At 40.7% G+C, this 20,594-nt stretch overlaps 1 protein-coding gene across 1 annotated transcript in view; it reads right to left on the reverse strand.

Annotated features, from left to right (window-relative positions):
- Positions 1-4,168: 4,168 nt before the first annotated feature.
- Positions 4,169-20,594, reverse strand: part of LOC124143099 (gastrin/cholecystokinin type B receptor-like) — an 82,121-nt gene continuing 65,695 nt past the window's right edge. The window contains exons 2-4 of the mRNA XM_048399377.1: positions 13,478-13,573; positions 11,377-12,050; positions 4,169-8,240 (exon numbers count right to left, since the gene is read on the reverse strand). Coding sequence (XP_048255334.1) covers positions 8,127-8,240; positions 11,377-12,050; positions 13,478-13,573 — 884 coding nt within the window. The 3' untranslated portion in view covers positions 4,169-8,126. The remainder of the gene's footprint in view (positions 8,241-11,376; positions 12,051-13,477; positions 13,574-20,594) is intronic.

Genomic DNA, 20,594 nt, shown 5'->3' on the forward strand with positions numbered 1-20,594 from the left:
CAACGTCAACGCCCTGCCGTGGCCTGCACGCTCACCCGACATGTCCCCCATAGAACACCTCTGGGACTTGATGGATCGTCGTGTTCGACAACGACCACACTCTCCAGCCAACCGGCAAGAACTGATCTTGGCCCTCCAAGAAGAATGGCGTCAAATCCCACGTGACCTCATCAGACGACTGACTTTTTCTGTGCGCCGAAGAGTTTTTGCGTGTATTGAGGCATTTGGTGGTCACACACGCTACTAATGACTTGTTATTGAACGTGAGCAATTGTTTATGTACTCTGCCTATTGTCCATGATTCTGAAAGCTCGAGTTTTGTACCACGCCCAACTTTGGGGGGGCTCTGACGTCATTCTCGGTCGCGGTATGATTGTCATTTTCAGTGTCGATTATGTTGATACATTGTTCTTCTCAATACACTTTACTTCATGCATGTATGTTATGTTGTTTTTAAGCAAGAGTGATTTCAAACTCTGGTAAAGTTTCTTTTGGACGTCAGTATACAGATTAACAGATTTTGTTAACATACAAGAAAGGTATAAACAAGTGCCTCATGTTAATAGAACTCGATACAGAGTAGGACCACAGTCAAAGGAAAAGGATGCATCAAATTCAGATGTATATCCCACCCATCAGGGTTGAAGATTAATGTCACATTACAGGTATTCCGCGACCAAAGTCAAGGAAAAAGAGGATGACGGCATACGTTTAACCCATGAAGGCAACAGTTTGTTTGTTTGTTTGCTGTAAATGAAAAACGCTTCACCAGTGATTGATATCAAGAGCATCGTCCTACTCCATCATAATAGTCAGCGAGGCAGACAGCCCGGTCCGTTTTCGGCGGACTCTACTAAGGCCTACAGTGTTAAACAAACAAAGCACCAGTGGATTTCTTAATTACTTCTTTAAACCTTGAAATAAGATGGTAGAGCCCTGCCTCTTCTCGTGGACAAATGCCTATGTTAATAATATTACACTGTAACAGTTAGGTATGTTTTTTCATAGTTATGTTTTGATATACCCTGGTTAATCTTACTATAAGTCCTCTTGCGGTGAGAGGGCGGTCGGGTAGCCTAGTGGTTAAAGCGTTCGCTCGTCACGCCGAAGACCCGGGTTCGATTCCCGACATGGGTACAATGTGTGAAGCCCATTTCTGGTGTCCCCCGCCGTGATATTGCTGGAATATAGCTAAAAGCGGCGTAAAACCATACTCATTCACTCACTCTTGCGGTGAGGTGGGCGGGCACCATGGGTCATCTGGGCTAACTTGTTTTACTCGGTCTTCTCCGGCCACTGCAGCAACTTGACAAGAGCAAATATGTTAGGATGTGGCCACTGCACCACATTGTTGAGATGAGAGTGCAATCCACTCTTCCTGGAATGGTCGAAAGTGACGGCGGCAGCCTCATGGTGTCCACTTGGGCAATTTCCTTGTCATAGATAATCGGAGTTGTCTCGGGCAAGTGAACTCCAGCGTAGGCAGCCCACGTGTAAGCATCTAACCGAGGCAAAGGAGTTAACTGACTATAAAAGTCTAGTTTCCATTTGCCGAACTAGGCTGGAATTTCTTGGCTCGATCGTAGAGCCACCAGTGGCTATTACTAGTTATGTCCCTTCTATGTCCCTTCTATTGACCAATCAGATTCTTCCTCTCATATCACATGCATTTGCTTCAAATAAAATGGCGTCCCCCAGTGCAAACGATATTCAAGATCTATATTGTAATAAAGTGCATCAAATCACGTGAGCACCTTGACTAAAAACATGAACAGATTTGGAAAATATCTCTTGACGCTAAGTTGTCGGTACACATGCTTTCCAAATCCTGCAGTCGACCATTATCAGCACGGCAGTTTACGAACCGGATGTCGAGTTCGCTACGTGATTTTGATTTGACTATGCATAGACTCGTTAGTCCAGCCAAAATACAACTCCATAATTCAAGCCAAGTTCGGCAAGGGTGGAAAGCGATCTGTTATAGTAAGTAAACTCTCTTGCCTCTGGAAGATGATATGTCGTAACACGGTTACTGCACCAAACAGCATACTCTGCAGCTATTATTCCATGTAGGCATTTGTCATTGTAGACATCAGTAGATCGAACCATTTCATACTATGGGTTACTAGGAATCTATTCTTACAGTTGATGGACAGAGGGTTAAAGCTCCTTGTGTTCACTATATATTTAATTCTCAAACGAAAATGTCCCCTGCATGTAAATAAAGCGACAAAACCCTTTCCATATCCAATAAAAATCTCTGCTTTAGCAGAGTCGATTGTACATTTCCGACTTTATCACGAGCATGTACTTGTGAATAACAATCAAATATTTAACAGATCTGTCACAACAAAGAAACCTTACCAGCGTTTGAGGTAGGTTGTGGCTTCCGCAATAATACTTATCACAGATCTGTCAACGTTCACATTAACCATAAAGAAATTAAAATCCTATTATAAGTGTCATAACGTTGTCCTCTTGATCACGTAATGCTCTCACCAACACGTGTGACATGATCAGATTCTTCAGTCAGCTTAAAATTATCTTACTCTAACGTTCATCAGTAATTAAAATTAACGCAAAATATGGAATACATTCAAACAGCTTTAACGTATAAACGTGACAGATAACAGACGACCTATGCCAGTTTTGACATGACGTGTGGTGTAAACGAATATTGCCACGTGCTATATGACAAGCTATTTCGCACATTGCTGGTACTCGTATCCTATTGATAAAACTATTGTTGTCCTATTTATATTGTCTTACATGGATGTTTTGCACCTGACAGGGATGACTGTGAATGTAATTAACACATAAATATTCAAACCACACAAATCATTTAGCATTGGGAATCCATATATGTTTTGATTATATCTGATGGCGTTACATTTCATTTGAAACCAAATGGGATAAGTCATACTACGTTTATGCCCATTCTACCGCTAAGTCAGTTGAGAACCTTTGATGTCCGAGGTTTTAGTGTGATCAGCCGAGACTGCATCGATGTTCCCATGCCAGTGTGTATCCATGGAATTAGGTGTTGCTAGGCAACGGACCCGGAAACTGCAGATACAGGAAAATACGGTGAATATCGGTCGAAATTCTTGTGTTGTTTGCCTGTTTTCTCCTCTCAGATGCTTCATCCCAACCATGAAAGATGTGAGTAACACACTACGCGCAGGCAGATATGCAGGTGTCAGGAACAGGTTATAGCTCAGTAACACATTCGGGATTTTTTTGCCGTCCTTGATAGGACCATCCCCGATTAAAATTTGTAAAAAGTCTGATCAAGAGCCTGTGATTCGAGGAAGGAAATTCACAAACAGATATTGTTCAGGAAGCGTCCCGTTTCAGCCGTTTCCAGCCGAATTCGTCCCGTTTCTCCCGTTCTCAATCCGAATCTGATTTGTATTTTCCGCATGGTAAAAAACGACCGAATCTGTCCCGACAGAGTCCCGATTCTCTCGAATGCGATCCGACAGAGATCAGACAGTGACAGGACAGTGAACCGACAAAGACGGTTCGCATTCGGCAAGATCTGGACGCAATCTGGACTCAATCGACAAGAAGCGGCAATGAACAATTCATGCTCGTTCATCACGACAGCGTCCCGATACACAGGACACCGTCCAGACAACACAGGACATTGTGACGATTGTGATCCGATACAGGAGAATCTGTCACGAAATAGTCACGATAATAATCCGACTAGACAAAATCGGCTGAGTTTCCCAAATGTTACGTGACGCACCATACTGTCGGGAGTGCTTGGCCGACCTTGCTGGGCCTTTCCCGATCCGTAGGACTCTGTTACGAACGTATACGACTGCGTTCAGACAATGATAGGACATTCCAGATCATTACGAATAGTAATCCGACTTTTTCACTTTTCGTGTCGTAGCGCTGTCTGGTTTCTTACTGTGAATAGCCCCCTCTGTTTTTCCAAAAATACATGTAATAGAATAATTTAACGAAAGCCAAGGTTAAACATCTGCAAATTGCGTCTTACAAATTGGTTGGCGGTATGTATGTTATGTCTGGTATAGGGCATAATTACAAACAGTATTCGTGATCACTTTGGCCGATTCATTCAACCAAATATCACAGATATACTTAAACAACTCATCTGTGTGAGACAACAAGTGAACACACAATCAACGTAATATTTCTTTAATAGTGTAATATTTCATTCGTTTCGTTACGTATATCCACAACAAGGATATAGACCCTTGGCCAACAACACAAATATTACTGAATCAATACTTACACATCATTGAATATTTAACACAAAATTCGCCAGCAAAAAACATTTTTGTCTTGTCGTTTAAAAAATCATACAGGTACATGCATATAAAACATACAAAAAGCATACATGTACATGACACAATAGGAATTATTAGCACTTTTAGGTATAGTATACCGTATTCACGTTTAATTCGTGTTTTCACAACAATGACATATGGAAAATGGCTAAAGGTAAACAAGTCTGATATTGCACAAGCGTGAAAAAAACAAAACAAATTCTGTATTTAGGAAACACCACAGTGAAAATCCATTTCATCAATTTAACTAATAACACCAAAAGCTGACACACGCGGTTACAACACCCAAAACAGTATTCCTGAAATGTCAAGAAACGATTACAACATATAACACGTGTATAAAAAACCTTATAGTTTCATTTAAATCGATATAAGTTAAGGACCATGACATATAATTAGAATAGCAGTCTTGTGTCTGTTACTTCACGCACGTAGGCTGGGAAGAGCTCCACATTGAAACACACATTCTTCCTTCTGAGAGAAGCTCGTTCAGGAGTGTATCTGAAGCAAATGTATTCAATACAAATGACACGATAACAGTAACACTCTCCTGGTTCACAATTGTACGAGGTAGTAGAGTTTCGACCTTGTAACAGCACATGTGACCAGAAACTTGTTCTTTGAGATATTTTCGTGTACACGTAAGTGAAAATGAGGTAGAATAAATGCGAGAAATAAATATTACGGTAATGATATATTATAATGGTACATTTAGAAATGCTCTATTAATATATTGTTGAACTTAATGGACGCACAAGGCAACGTAATAACACACATGCTTTAAATGAAACTACATGTGTGGGCGGGGTGATTCGGGTTAGATCTACCATTTAAATAAAATGTATGTGGAGCCTATTCTTGGTATCCCCTCTGATTCCAAAAGCAATTCTACGCTATGCTCACTCACTCCCAGACACGCCAAGTGTACATTGTACTTTGAAGTGAGAAATTATCTGCCTGAATAATTAACCGAGTATGGCTTACAAAGTGTCATTGTATCCCATGTCAACAGAGAAATAGTTTACATACCTTTTATATGGCTATGGCATAAATATGGTTTCACCACGGTAAATCGTTCCTGTTATAGAGTATAGCTTACACAGTGTCATTGTATCCCATGTCAACAGAGAAATAGTTTACATACCTTTTATATGGCTATGGCATAAATATGGTTTCACCACGGTAAATCGTTCCTGTTAAAGAGTATGGCTTACACAGTGTCATTGTATCCCATGTCAACAGAGAAATAGTTTACATACCTTTTATATGGCTATGGCATAAATATGGTTTCGCCACGGTAAATCGTTCCTGTTAAAGAATAACCACACCTGTGTCCATGCATGGTTTTTACCAAGGCTGTAAAGGTCCATGACGTGCAATACTGTGTGCTTTCCTTCCATATTAATCTACCATGTGACAGTAATATTGTTCAAAGTAGAGTTAAACCCAACTCAGTCACTGATATAAGCTGCGGAGCGAAAGAAAGGAAACATTTAATAATTGGATTTCGGCAAAAACTTACAAACGTTATCCAAACGTCAGTACAATCGCCGAGACAATGCAAGCCTAAGGTCCAAAACACAACCAGGATACCTTTATCAAATACATCTCCATCGAATAGACATATCTTGTTAGTTTCATTTTCAGCAATCATCAAACATGGATGTATACTTTCTTTAGTGCCCAGCAGCCCTCTCTCCTCTGATCACTGTGTGACTGTGACGTTCTTCGCGTCTGCATATCTGATTGTGTAACTCCAATGCCTGTCAGAGCGATTTCTCCCATTGAGTATGATGAACATGCAAAGGGTAAAGGGACAATGCAGACGATATAATGCCCGCGAATTGACAATGTTGTATCTTATCTTTGATGTATCCATTCACTGAATGAATCCATTTCCGTATCTATGAAAAATAACCTAAACAACTATTTTGACTTGAATATCCTTGATAAGGCTCTAACGGTGTTTTGATACCGTCTTACATAGTACCGACGTGTGAAAAAAACAATGAAGTCATAAAATGTTTTTTGGGTTAAAAAGACGATTTAAGTTTTGTTCAAATGTATGCAGTTCTGTTGGTTGAAATGAACCTGTTCTGAAACTATGTATGCTGTTATACCACGTTACATTATCAGCAGATCTTGACACAAAAGGGTCATAACTGCGCACATCCAGGTGCGGAGTCTTAAACCATCAGCTAGGTAACCCATGTTTTGGGGTTGATCGAATTCGACACTGGGAACATATTGCGTCGCTTTCGGTAATAACACGTAGATGGTAATCAATGAATTGGGTATTTAGCGTCGCTTTAAACAATAAATCTGTCATCTTTGGCCATGTCAGCCTCTGTTGAATGAAGTCCAAGTGAGACACGCTTGACACGTTGAACGTGAGGTGAAACCCACGAGCCTCGTGCTGGTAAACCAAGGATGATAATCGGTACGTATCTGACGATCGAACCCCCGTCAACTAGATGCAACTGAGCCACCAGTTAGTCCGAAAGTAAAATTGCCTTGTTCATGATTTGATCAGACTGAAGAATTCGAACACAGATATGTTTACTCACTCAATCTCATAAGTGTGAGTGTGTTTGCTTTAACGCAGCTTTGAGCGGTGTTTCAGTTGTATCACGGCGAGTCGGCTTAGTCGAGAAGAGAGCCCGAAGTGATTACTTCTTTGGGGAAACCTATGAGCATAGATATGGTGCTGACAAACCAAGAAACATCAGAACGAATCTGGGATTCCAGTCAACAATCACATAGGTTTCTGGCCCTCTATGGGACATCCATCCACCCATTCCTACACACAGACGTACACACATTACATTAAGGTATACATACATGAAACTAAGCACATTTAAATGTTAATGTACATGGACCGGGAGCAAAGAATGTGATATTCAGCATACAATATTTGCATATATGAGAGATGGGATATCATGCATTTTGTGTCTTTATCATTTATAGTGTTTACCAAAAAAAAGTTTAACGTAAAACAGTTACTGAAAAGCGCTGCTGAAATGCACTAAATTCGATAGAGAATAATTAAACAAAATATATTATGGAGTTCAGATAGCTGTGTCTTAGAGACCATTTAGCGCATGATATGCGGAAAATGGGAAGAATTGTTACATATAATCCTACGGCCAGTAAGATTGGCGTTACAACACAACCGTAAGTTGTTAAGTTGACAAGGATGGTAGTTAACTGAAAGCAAAACGCTATTGAGAAACACATCTAAACACCTGCGCCACGCACCCACTTCCATAACGCACACCGATAATTCTGAAAAGAAATTACATTTGCTGAAAGAGATACAATATCTATTTCCAAACTCTTTTTGTTGTATGCCGGTACAGTTAATTTCTTATGAAGATCGTTTCGGTTAACAATACGCCACAACTAAACAGACAAATGATACAAAACATGTTATTTCAGCCATGTTACAAAAGGGTCAAGTTGACGATCATTTCATTTCAAGATTCGTTTAGAACTTGTGATGAGCTGTCTAATCATAAATGTAGTAAAGAAGAAGAACTATCTAAAAAGTAATTTTCTGTAAGACCCTTGCCATATACGCCAACAAGAATAATTATCTCAAGCCTGGTCGAAAAAACATTGCACATTTAATATCTCACGACGTGACCGAATCTCCAAAGCAAACACATTCAGTCAATGTTGAGCTTAAACAGCCCTAGAGCAAGCCCACATTGTATGAGACCTGCATGTCTACGTCCCGACCTTGATCCCAGGTCCGACAAGTGATGGTCAGCGTTATCCGATTACTGTCCATCTTCCTTCTTAGACCACACCTTGATTAGACGATCGCAGCATCTCCCTTCTCAGCATCGGGGATAACGCTGAATTTCTATCGCGATTTCTGTCACTAGCACTGAACCCACGTGAGATGCTTATCTGAAATGGACAAGTATGGCTTGAAATATCCTTCTGCATTAAGCACTGCATTGCAGCTTCGATTTGATTGAATTAGCAACGGAATATATGTCAACGGCGATTTTAGTACAGAACACAGTATGTTCATCTCGGTCCCGACTTTTGGCATTCGCGAAAGGAAGGGTTGTAATGTATGGCATCTTAAAGCCCTTAGTTGAGTTATATATTGCCATTGGCGTGAGACAGAAGTTTCAAAGGGTAAAGGTTCTGTATGGTCCTATGTGTCTTTCAGGCGATGTCAGTGCAAACATATTAATACCTCCATATGGAATAAAATAGCTCTATCATGCTTTCCATATCAATTTAAAACGGTACACTTCGCCTACACATCGCGTCCAAGATCATATTGCTACTTGTGTGGCAATACAAGAGCCCAGTTTGCTGATGGAGATCATATGCCGGTCCATGGCGAACAATTTATGTCCCTCGATGTGAGCATTAAAACGAACATTAGAGCTTTAGTTATCCTTATCATATTACACTCGCGAAGTCCTAGATGTACAATTGTACAATTGTACTGAGCATACGTGGTTCCAGCAGGGTGTTGGGTGTGTGTTTTGGGTGGGGTGGGGTTTTGTTGGGGGTGGGGAACGTTTGTCGTTTTGAAGCATAATCAATACCAAAGACAGCCATCGAGCAGCCACATATATGATGCATGGAGTGAGTGAGTGAGTATGGTTTTACGCCGCTTTTGGCAATATTCCAGCAATATCACGGCGGGGGGCACCAGAAATGGGCTATCCGACCGCCCCTATGATGCATGGATGTAGGTTTAGGATGTAAGATGCAGGATGTAGGATGTAGGATGTAAAGAATATGTTAAACGTCAACGCCGGAGAATAACCGGTCTCTATCATCCACCGAAACAGATTCCAATGGGCGTAAAAGGCAAACTGGCAGAGAAAATAATATGAATGGAGCACTGTAAATCAGTGATGACACAAGGCGTTCGCAAAAATGATAAGCATGTCCTGTCCTACCCGTAGCACCACAGCTCTGTAATACATTCGGAAGTATTGTACACTCAAGGACACAAAATGTATTCCGAGTTTGTTTTTTATGTATTTGAATATTGAAAGAACTGTTGTTAAATTTGATTATGTCCATCTAATCAACACTCATTCCTGCAACAGTTTGTAATAAGTTATCTGTGGCTGGGTAATTTTGAGTAAAAAATAAATTGGTTCAGTGAAGACTGAAGTAAGGTAAGAAATGAATTTGCAACCACATGTTTGAAATGTAAATTTGTGCAGAAAAAAGCTAAGTTGACATTTAAAGATGAGATGTCTAAGAAACCGGTTTGTAGTTGTGTATCATGCGAATTGTTTTTAGCTTTAGAAGTATTAGATCAAATTATATTCTAAAAAAACTAAATGCTGACTAAGCGCCAGTTAAGTTCAGTTTTTGGGATATAACTTAAGATATTTTAAATTGAAAATCAAACATGATAAAATCAAATGAGATGTACAGTTTCTTGTGCTCCTTAGTTAAGGTGATATTATATACGTATTGCAATATGTGTTATTGGGGGATTTGTCTTCAACACAACGAATACGACTATTAAACTCATATTACTTCCCGGATTGTTTACACTCATCTTGCACCGAATGTTAACTTGTGACCGCACAATACCACCATCTTATTCCAAAAGGCCGTATCTGTTCTTGTAGCGAGACCCACAGATGTCTGGTGTATTCAGACAACTCATATACAGATAACTGCCTCCTGACATACGACTCAACAGCTGAAATTGACAGCGTTGTTAGCATACAAACGACTCCATTATTGACGAAATATGTACGTGCAAAGCAAGTCGAGCTTTTCATCGCATGACTGTGACGCTTTGGGCAACTTGATAGTATTTTATTGAGAGGAAATGCGCCTTACATTTACATAACTGAAGAGGATGGAAGATAAACATGTCGGATTCTGTATGGTTGCTCTGTAGATAAATTTCGATAGAATGATACGCGATCGTGATAAGCCATCTACGTGTAGACAAAGTATGATGGCAACAAATATCATATATAGCTTGTATGTTAGAACGATGTGATTCCCCATCTTTATACACATATATTACCATATTCAGTTTTACGAAGTCCTTTTCATTGTAGTTAGAGAAGATGGTTATTACTAGACAATCCCATCCACACGGGGCAGAGATGCCTTAGCATAACACCAATGCCATTGGCTAATGTGCTTATCACGTGACTGGACATTTCTCTTGTTTGTCAACAAACGCGCTTATTCTTAAATCAGAACAACGTGGCTTATGCAAGCCTTTCGGTGCGCTTTACATATTGTTTTGCATAATCATACATACATGCTACTACAACTACGACGGTGAGGTGAATGACAATGTTACTTTATACGTCGAAGTGACCATATAGCTTACTCTTCATAGGGCCTATATGATATTACGCGGAGCCGTACAACCAATGTAAATACAGTATAACTACGCAAAATGGAAACAGTTTTTCACGTTTTAGGTAATTTCTCAATGATTGGTTGGTTTGGTTTGTTGTTTAACGCCGCACTCGGCAATATCCCAGCCATATGACGGCGGTCTGTAAATAATCGAGTCTGGACCAGACAATCCAGTGATTAATATCATCGATCGATCCACGCAATTGGGATCGATGACATGCATTAACCAAGTCAGCGAGCCTGACCACCCGATCCCGTTAGTCGCCTTTTACGACAGGCATAGTCACCTTTTACGGCAAGCATGGGTTGCTGAAGACATATTCTACCCCGGAATCTTCACGGGTCTTTTCTCAATGAAAGTTAACCATTCTATGACAAATGTATTTTGTAAATTGAACCGGGATTCTGCACCGCGAATTAGACGAAATCCTAACGCTATACGACGGCGGTTTGTAAATAATCAAGTCTGGATCAGACAATCCATTGAGATGGAACATATGAGATGGAACATACCTAAAAAATTATAAATTGATAATCTTTCAACATACGACTTTTATTTCATGTAATGGATTTACTCACAATCGCGCGCAGACCTACATTTGCATATCCTTCATCTATTTCAACATATCAAAATGTCATAAAAATTCAGATTTCTATTTGGACAACGTACCTGTTTTTCGTATCGTATCCTGCTGCATTGGCACTTGATAATCCTCAGAATACAAGTCTTAAATCCCTTATGCATAAAGCAGTACAAAATAGGGTTTTGTGCACTGTTCGTATGACCCAACAAGAGGGTAAAAGGGTATAGTGTTATCAGATTATACTGCATAGACTGGTCAAAGTCCATGCAGATACTGAAGATGTAGTACGGCAACCAACACACTGCAAACAACACGGAAATGATGATCATCATGAGCGCCAGGCGACGTCGACTCAACATGACCTTGGCCTCGTTGTTCATACAAGAATTCTGACGTCGAAGACTTGCGTCCCGCCGCCACAGTTTGCATCCCATCAGAGCATACAACAGCACTATCATGCTCCCAGGGATAATGTAGATGAAAAATAATAAGAAGATGTCGTATATCTGTCGATCTTGTTGTCTGGGCCATTGTTCCGTGCAATATTTTAGACTGAATGCTTCAATGGTATGGACGCGTAGTTGACGTACAATGGCTAACGGGACCATCACGCCCGCGGCAAGCAGCCACGTCAGTCCGACGAGGATTTTGACCTTCCCAACAGTAAAGATGCGTCTGTGTATCATAGGATGTCTAATGGCAAAGTACCGGTCGATCCCCATGCACACGATGGTCAACACGCTTGCACCGATGTATATTCCTGCAAGGTAATTCAACATTTAAGGTTTGTTGTTTGTTTATTGTTTAACGCCGCACTCAGCAATATTCCAACTTTATGACGGCGTTCTGTAAATAATCGAATCTGGATCAGATAATCCAGTGATTCATATCATGAGCATCAATCTACGTAATTGGGATACAATGGCATGCATCAACCAAGTCAGCGAGCCTGATCACCCGATCCCGTTAATCGCCTCTTACGACGCCTTTTACGGCAAGCATGGGTTGTTGAAGGCCTATTCTAACCCGGATCGTTACGGGTCCAACGTTTAAGTGACATATTCAGACCCATAGTAATAATAGATATCTCTTACGACACATGTGTCTTGTACAACTATCGGTTTGTAAGTCATTCATGATTTTAAGAGGGGCGGTTGGGTAGCCTATTGCTTAACACGTTCGCTCGTCACGCTGAAGGCCTGGGTTGCATTCCCCACGTAGAAAGAAAGTTAGAAGACCATTTCTGGTGCTCCCCGCCGTGATACTGTGTGAATATTCCTAAACCCATATTCACTCACTCACCCATCTTATGGCATCAACACATTATTGACTTTAATTCTTTACGACAAAAAACGGACTTCAACAGGGTAGTAGGTACAAACGGATTCTTCTATTCTGCATCAACAACGAAAACCTTCCTTTCAAACAAATGTGATTTTATAATTCCCAAAAGAGATTTTAAGCTGAAGGTTAGTGTAGTAAGTGAGTGAGTGATTTCGGCTTTACGTCGCGTTCAGTGATATTTCGTCAATATCACTGTGGAGGGACAACATTGTCTACTATCCATGTGGGGAATTGAATTCTGCGATACGATGAACGTGTAGCAGGGCGTGGAGTTATCCCACAGATGACATGCTTACCTTGTCAGCTTGCTGACGGGGTTAACCTCTTTGGTCATGTGGACAAGGCGTCCGACCTCTGATCAGAAGGTCCGTGGTTCGAATCCCATCACGGGACTCCGAAATTTTATGGCCGCTACATTGGCGCCCAACGTGGGGCTGAGCACGTTCATATTAAATTTGAGCAAAATAAGCCTCAGTACCCTACTATGCGGCCCGGGACGTGCCTTCTGTTGACGGGGGAGTATGTAGCAGGGCGTGGAGTCATCCCACAGATGACATCCTTACCTTGTCATCTTGCTGACGGGGTTAACCTCTTTGGTCATGTGGACAAGGCGTCCGACCTCGGATCAGAAGGTCCGTGGTTCGAATCCCATCACGGGACTCGGAAATTTTATGGCCGCTACAAACGCTTTAACCAACTCCAGTGTTACGTCCGTAAACTATTTATGTTATTTATCTCGATAGTTCCAGTAGACGTGTTGGATTCTTTGTCATAAGAAGAGGAACAGAGACAAACCAAAATGAAAGCAATCGATGTCTTGGATCTAATCTTATCCGGTGTTACCTTGTAAGTAGCCAGTCAGTTTGCACAGCGTCTCGCCAAATATCCATACTTGGTAAACAATGTCCGCCACCGTCAATGGGATGCAGCAAACAGCAACTGTAATGATACGACATAATAATTACATGGTACGAAGAAAATAATACCTGCAGGATTGTACTATGAGTGAGTTGGGTTTAACGCCGCTTTTAACAGTATTCCAGTTATATCACGGCGTGTCAGCTTAATGTGGGAGGAAAGCCCGAAGTGATGCATGTCTCAGACGTTTACCACTTCGATGAAACCCACGAAAAACGGGTATGGTGCAAAGTCATGCATTTCCAGTATAATCCAACCACGTATGTCAGAACGTAGATATTACAACGCGAGTCTCTGTCAGATGGCATTAATCTTGTCGTAAAAGGCGACTAACGGGATCGGGTGGTCAGGCTCACCTACTTGGTTGGTGCATGTCATCGATCCCAAATGCGTGGATTGATGCTCATGATATCAAAAACTGGATTGACTCGATTTACAGACCGCCGTTATAAAGCTGGAATATTGCTGAGTGCGGCGTTTAACAACAAACAAACCAAACCACTGCCACCCACACAACTCACAAAAAAGCAATGCGCGTGTGACTTCAACATGATCATTAGACATGCCTATCGTACTTGTACACTGAAAGACATATTTTCCTGAAATGGCAATCATCCAGGATGTACTTCTCAAATAAAACTTTTATGATTGGCGTTAAATAGAATTGTTGTGCGAAAATGAATAAGCGACAAAAATAATCCCATAATCATAAGAAATATCTGTTATAAGCAGCCAATTGTACGACTGGGACTTCAACCCGTCAATTTTTTAGTCAGCTATTATACAGTTAATTCCAAAGCCCAAGCCGGTAGCAGGTGGCTGAACCATCCAAAGGGAGTAATGGATTTCCAAGAGTATTATATACTCAAATACATTTGGTCAGAATATATCCCCTCCTCCTGTTTCTATAGACCGAACAGAGCTAGAGCCCAGACATTACTTAGACACATGACTTAACATCGTGGTATGGTGATCCACTGCCTCCGGAACCAAATCTCAATCAAGTATACATGCTGCTCACGGACACTTTCGCGTAAGAGGACAGAGAAGACCTTGGTAATCTGTTGTAGACAAACACTTATTTGACGAATGGTTTGGTGTTCTCGGACGACCGGGAGTAGGAACCTTAGAACAAATTGGTTTACCTGGTGGATGTCAATATCTTAATTCCGTCTAAGTAAATGACGCCTATCTTTAGTTCATTGTGCTATTATTGGGTACGGTTTTATTGACCTTTGTCGGCTCGATAATCATTGCTAGGTTACCGATTGACACTAAAATCAAGGAGTATAAAAGAACAAATAAAGTTTTTCGACTGGCTAAAGAAATGGTGGAACGTCATCCCAGCATATTTTTGGAGACGTTTCATGTTGAACATTGTCTGTTCTATTTGATGACGTCATTATCACTGTCTTAACAATGATGAGATTATGGGAGCTCAGCTGCGAACTGATTGATAATGAATTACAAATAATTACTCGAATATTATCAATTATGCAACAGCTTGATATCAGTATTTTAATGACGGGGACGCTTCCAATGCCAACACGGGCGCCTAAATACATTGTTGATGACAACTACAACATGAACAACGCCGAGCTGAGGACACGTCTCCGTAGAACCCCATTATTGTCCCTATTTATATCACTTATCTTGCTTACATTATGATGAAGAGACTGCTTGTCAGCCTCAAAGACAATTCGTTACCCCTGCAGTATCCACACTCACGTAATTTGCTGTAGATAAGCTTCAAGTCTCAATCTACTGTAGCTCAGTGTCTCTGGTGTGTGCTTAATTTAGTCTCAACTGCCCAAGACAATCACCTCATACCACCTGAGACCAATACTTATTACGACGTACATGATCAATACTTGCCTGGTTGGCGACAGTAATGTGAAAATAGTTAATAGGACAATAGTCATTGGGAATGGTTACTGTCCTCGCGTCGAGCATGAATCGTGACACTGGTATGTCTGAGAGGCCTTTATGTTTATGAAGGATGCGTGTCTCACGCAAGGTGAAGATAACAACTGAGCTGAGGTAAATGTTGACCTCCGGTTGGCAGATAAACATCACCAAGAACACGACATCAGATTCTGTGTCTGACACATACTATCAATCACAGGGACACTTTATTCTCAAGCAGTCTACACACGAACTTCCTAAATTCACGCCCTAATACAATCTGTCAATGATTGAAGGAAGTTTTTAATAAAGCACTGCGATGATCGCACCACAATACAATACATGTCATCAAGGTTACTCTAAAGCAGGTCACTGAATATTATTTAGAATTTGAAGTACTGGTTTGTATTGACCTCTGGAGTGTTTCTTGGTGAGTCGGGGCGGTGGGGTAGCCTAGTGGTTAAAGCGTTCGCTCCTCACACCGAAGACCCGGGTTCTATTCCCGACATGGTACAATGTGTGAATCCCATTTCTGGTGTCCCCCGCCGTGATATTGCTGGAATATTGCTAAAAGCGACGTAAAACCATACTCACTTGGTGAGTCTTCATTTACATATGACTATCTTTTCCTCAAAAGAGGTAGTACGGCAATTTCTCACAGAGGTAAGTTGCTCACTGTTATAATATATCAGGGGAGGGTATTCTTCTTTTTTTTGTATTATATTATTTACATTCTATTGAAACAATACACTTAATGTCGGACCTACTTTCGGTTTGTTTCAACGTTTGTACGGAACTGCATTATTTTACGTATTTTTTGTGTGCAAATGAATAACATGTTGATGTGACCTGAAAATGTTGATGTTCCAACTTAGGTAACGCAATGATACAAACATATTATTTTGAAACGAAAAGCCATATGTCATCGATATATTTATAATCCGTTATCTCCAACATGGAGGTTACTAGGTTGTTACTGTCTACAACCTCCATAAGTAACATCCGCGAAAACATATTTTGTTATAAAATGTATCCGATTTTTTATCCATACGTAAACAGAGATGAAATACTTCTCTATAACACCTGCCACTGATCGCTTCTGAAATGATCAGAGCTCTGAAGCCCAAGACTTTTTTAAAGAGTGAGTGAGTGAGTTTGGATTTACGCCGCTTTTAGCAATATTCCAGCAATAGCACGGCGGGGGATACCAGAAATGGGCTTCACACATTGTACCCATGCGGGAAATCGAACCTGGGCCTTCAGCGTTACGAGCGAACGCTTTAACCACTAGGCTACCCAACTGCCCCCATATTTGAAGAGCACAGACCAGTAGTTGAGATAACATAGTGAGTGTCAGTGTAATGTTGGAGGAGAGCCACAAGTGATGCCTGTCTTAGATGTTTACTACTTTGGTGAAACTACGAGCACGGGTATGGCACCGACAAACAACATAATCAGGGTAAATCAGGTATTCGAATCCACATCACAGGAATCTGAGAAGCCTAAGGGATGTTACTCTGCACAGCGAATTGCTGAACCTTTCACGACTGGGCCACCCATGTCCCCCGAAGGACATGGAGAAAATATCTCGGAATATTGTATGTTGATATAGGCGATTTCTCTAAACATATCATACTTGTAGTAAGACGCTCGAAGCCACTTTTGACGTGTGATATGTTGATGAACACGGATGCTTAACATTCATTGCACATTCCTCATTAGCGTTTGTGGAAATGGAACAGACCTTATCAGCTTACCGATCTGGGGACCTTCCTGTAACGATTGTTCGCCTACTTTATTACTAGAATCACTGATGATGTTCCATTGAACGAGAACATATGCCTTTCCATACATTCGTAAATGTGGAAATGTAACTTGGGACAATTTATGCTAATGCTTTTTCCTAGATTTATTCGTTTGAAATTTAATTAGAGGTAATGCTGAAGATATGACTTGGAGACACAAATATTATGTGAGATTGTGTTACATGTTGGGAAAGTCAAAATTGTTTTATTGTGACACTAATTAAACATTACAAGTGGTATAATGGTACGCCTTCAACCAAGGCGTCATCCATCATTTGGTTGCCTCACAGGACAATCATTGACCGATAGGGCCTATAAGTGAATCACTGAATATTACTTATTATGCTAGTTACTTTTAGACCAGTATAGATTTTGAAGTGAAACTTTGTAATCCAATTTGATATTAATGAATAGGCCTGTTCTTCATAGTAAACAAAAGATAGTGCATACAGTGTTGAAAGTATGGATGATGACACGTCAGTATTTCGTTACGGCCCCAGCTCCCGCTTGTTACAGAGATACAGTCACATAGAATCTAACAATTGTGTTGCCGTTTGAACCTGCTTCTGACTGTAGCTCCTTTCATTAACATTTGTTCCAGAATACCTTGTTTCCATGTAGTTTGTTTCCCCACGGGGCATAATACAATAGAGTGAGCGAGTGAGTTGGGTTTAACGCCGCTTTTAACAGTATTCCAGTCATATCGCGGCGTGTCAGCTTAATGTGGGAGGAAAGCCCGAAGTGATACAGGTCTTAGACGTTTACCACTTCGGTGAAACCCACGAGCACGGGAAAGGTGCTGACAAACCTAGAAACATAATCGAGGCGAACCGGGATTCGAACCCACAAACATAGGTTTCGGCGTGCCCAAGGGACGTAATTCTGCACAGCGAAGAGCGGCGTCTTAGACGACTGGGCCAATAGATCCAATGCAATAGATCCGTGAGAGGATGATGATATATGTGTGATGAAGATATAATTTATGATTTATTTCATAATTTATGATGGCATTGAGTTCTGTTCTTAACAGTCTGTAAACACGGCAAACTGTCTGTTTATATGTGTCCTGGCAGGCGACTGATACAAATATATATAATTTATCTATTGTCAGTTATAAATTGCGTAAATTGTCCAAATTATATCTTACCATCAATTTCAGCCATTAATTTCTTTTGAAAAAACTAGCCAATTGAGAGTCGGGTCATATCCTTCACATTATTTTTGTATCAAATAATTCATTACAGTTATATCACACTTGTCAGCTTGAAATTTCCTGTTGAAGTGTGCTACAGCAGGCGTCCTAGTAACCTATGTCTTGTGCTTCCCGAACACTCAACAATGTCCCCGAGAGTTGCTGCAACAATAACAAGCAATTTCCCCCGCTCGCCTGAAGGCAAATATGGTATCATAAGGCCAATTATCACCTCACTGTTCCCAAATCCTCACACTTCATTTGTCCCCGTAAGAAATTCACAGTAATGTTATCATAGGTTCCAATCCTCGGGGACTATACAAATGTCATGCTCCATTAGTTCATGTTTATGTGCATCCTGGAGGCGTGATGGTAATAGTCTGATGGAGCTGTTGGTTTGCGAGAACGTTTCAGCTGAGGAAAGATCAAATATGATAACGCCCCATGTGGCGTGACTGATTATCAGCATTTGGTCACTGGTCAGTAGATAGACAGGACGTTAATGAGTTAATACCGGCCTCTGGGATGGATTCTTAATGATATTTCTTTACGAAAACGATGGATAAGGCATGCGTGTGACAGTGAGGTGAACAATAATCAACGGAAATTACCGTCTTACATAGATATTTGGATATTAACACATATTCAAATATTTATTTTGTAAGCCCTCAAAGGACACATTTATGCATGCTTCTTAACAGAAAGGAAAACTTTGGATGGTGTTCTTAAATATGAAAGTGACACATGCATGTCTAGGCGCAAGTATAGTCCAAGGCGAGAAAAGTCGTATGATTCTGTATCCATTCTAACGTTGGAGTGGTGCAAAGAGTTCTATAGAAATCATGTTTACCCTGAAATGTTGCGGATACTAATTATTCATTGGACTTATTATTTACAGTGGATCGAAATTGTTTTGTAGACGTCAGCAAATACAAGCGACAAAACCATTTCCATAATCCTAAGAAATCTCATTAATATATTTCTTCCACTATTTCAACAGCATGTGTTTATAAATCACTATCAAATAGTGATGATACCAGGTGTTCGCGAAAAGGTAACCGTCTCCTACCCCACATGCAAGGACAAGCCAACTGTTCACTAGAAAACTCACGGGAACATATGGTAAAGTCTAAATGGGGAATTGCATCGGACATGCGTTTTGTCACATGTGGAAATGTGTTCGACATGTCTACCATAAACAATTTTGAAAGCTTTACTTAGGGCTTGAATGTTTTAACTCTAGGCCGCCTGTTCAAACATGTCGACCCAAGACCAAACACGAAATACTGTCTCAAGGCTTTCAAGAGAAGCATGAACGTTCTCGAATATGGAATAAACCCGCGCTTAATCATACATCTGAAAAGAATCCCCAGAGACTGGTCAAAACCATGCATCTGTTATGTGTCTCTCCTTGTGAAGTGCACCCGGTTCTGAGTGAAAACGTTCATGGCTATCGCAGGCAATCTGTTGAATTTGGTACAATATGCGAGAATGGCAAAATGGTTGTTTCCATCGTCAGAAATGTTCCAGCTATGTCATGACGGTCTGCAGTTTAGGTGAGACAAACCAATGCTTGAAATCATAAGCAAACGATCACGGCTGTTTAAAATGCAAATAATCGTCCAGGTTGTAACAGCGGACACCGATTTAGTCGGCTATAACAACAAGCATTGAGCGTGGTGACCTTTACTGACAAGGATTTGTTGAAATAGACAATTTTATCCTCGTGTCTTTTGACATCAAATATATCAACGAGTGTTGACATATTTGATATCAAAAGACACCATTGTGAGATTTTATTTATCATTTAATATCATTCTTCCATCTTTTTCAGTTTGCAGACAGTAATAAGCAGTGTCTTAGTGTAAAAGGTATTGCTTACGGCCTCAGTAGAAGAGCCATTAGTGATGTCATTTGATTGCGACGTCATGGTAACGAATGACGTCACAATGGTCTGCAAAGCAGTTTCATTGCAGCGATATCTACAATGTAGATATCTCTTGATCTCGCCGAAGCAATATCTACTGTGGGAGCCAGTTTTGGATGATAAATATACCTTCACTACACTATCCTCATTCACGATGTTAAAGTCCACATGCATCTTATCGATATGACGTACCACGAGGTGTATAGTTTACGT

The sequence above is a fragment of the Haliotis rufescens genome, unplaced genomic scaffold, assembly GCF_023055435.1.
Source record: "Haliotis rufescens isolate VD_foot unplaced genomic scaffold, xgHalRufe1.0.p SCAF_2, whole genome shotgun sequence".
Lineage (NCBI taxonomy): Eukaryota > Metazoa > Mollusca > Gastropoda > Lepetellida > Haliotidae > Haliotis > Haliotis rufescens.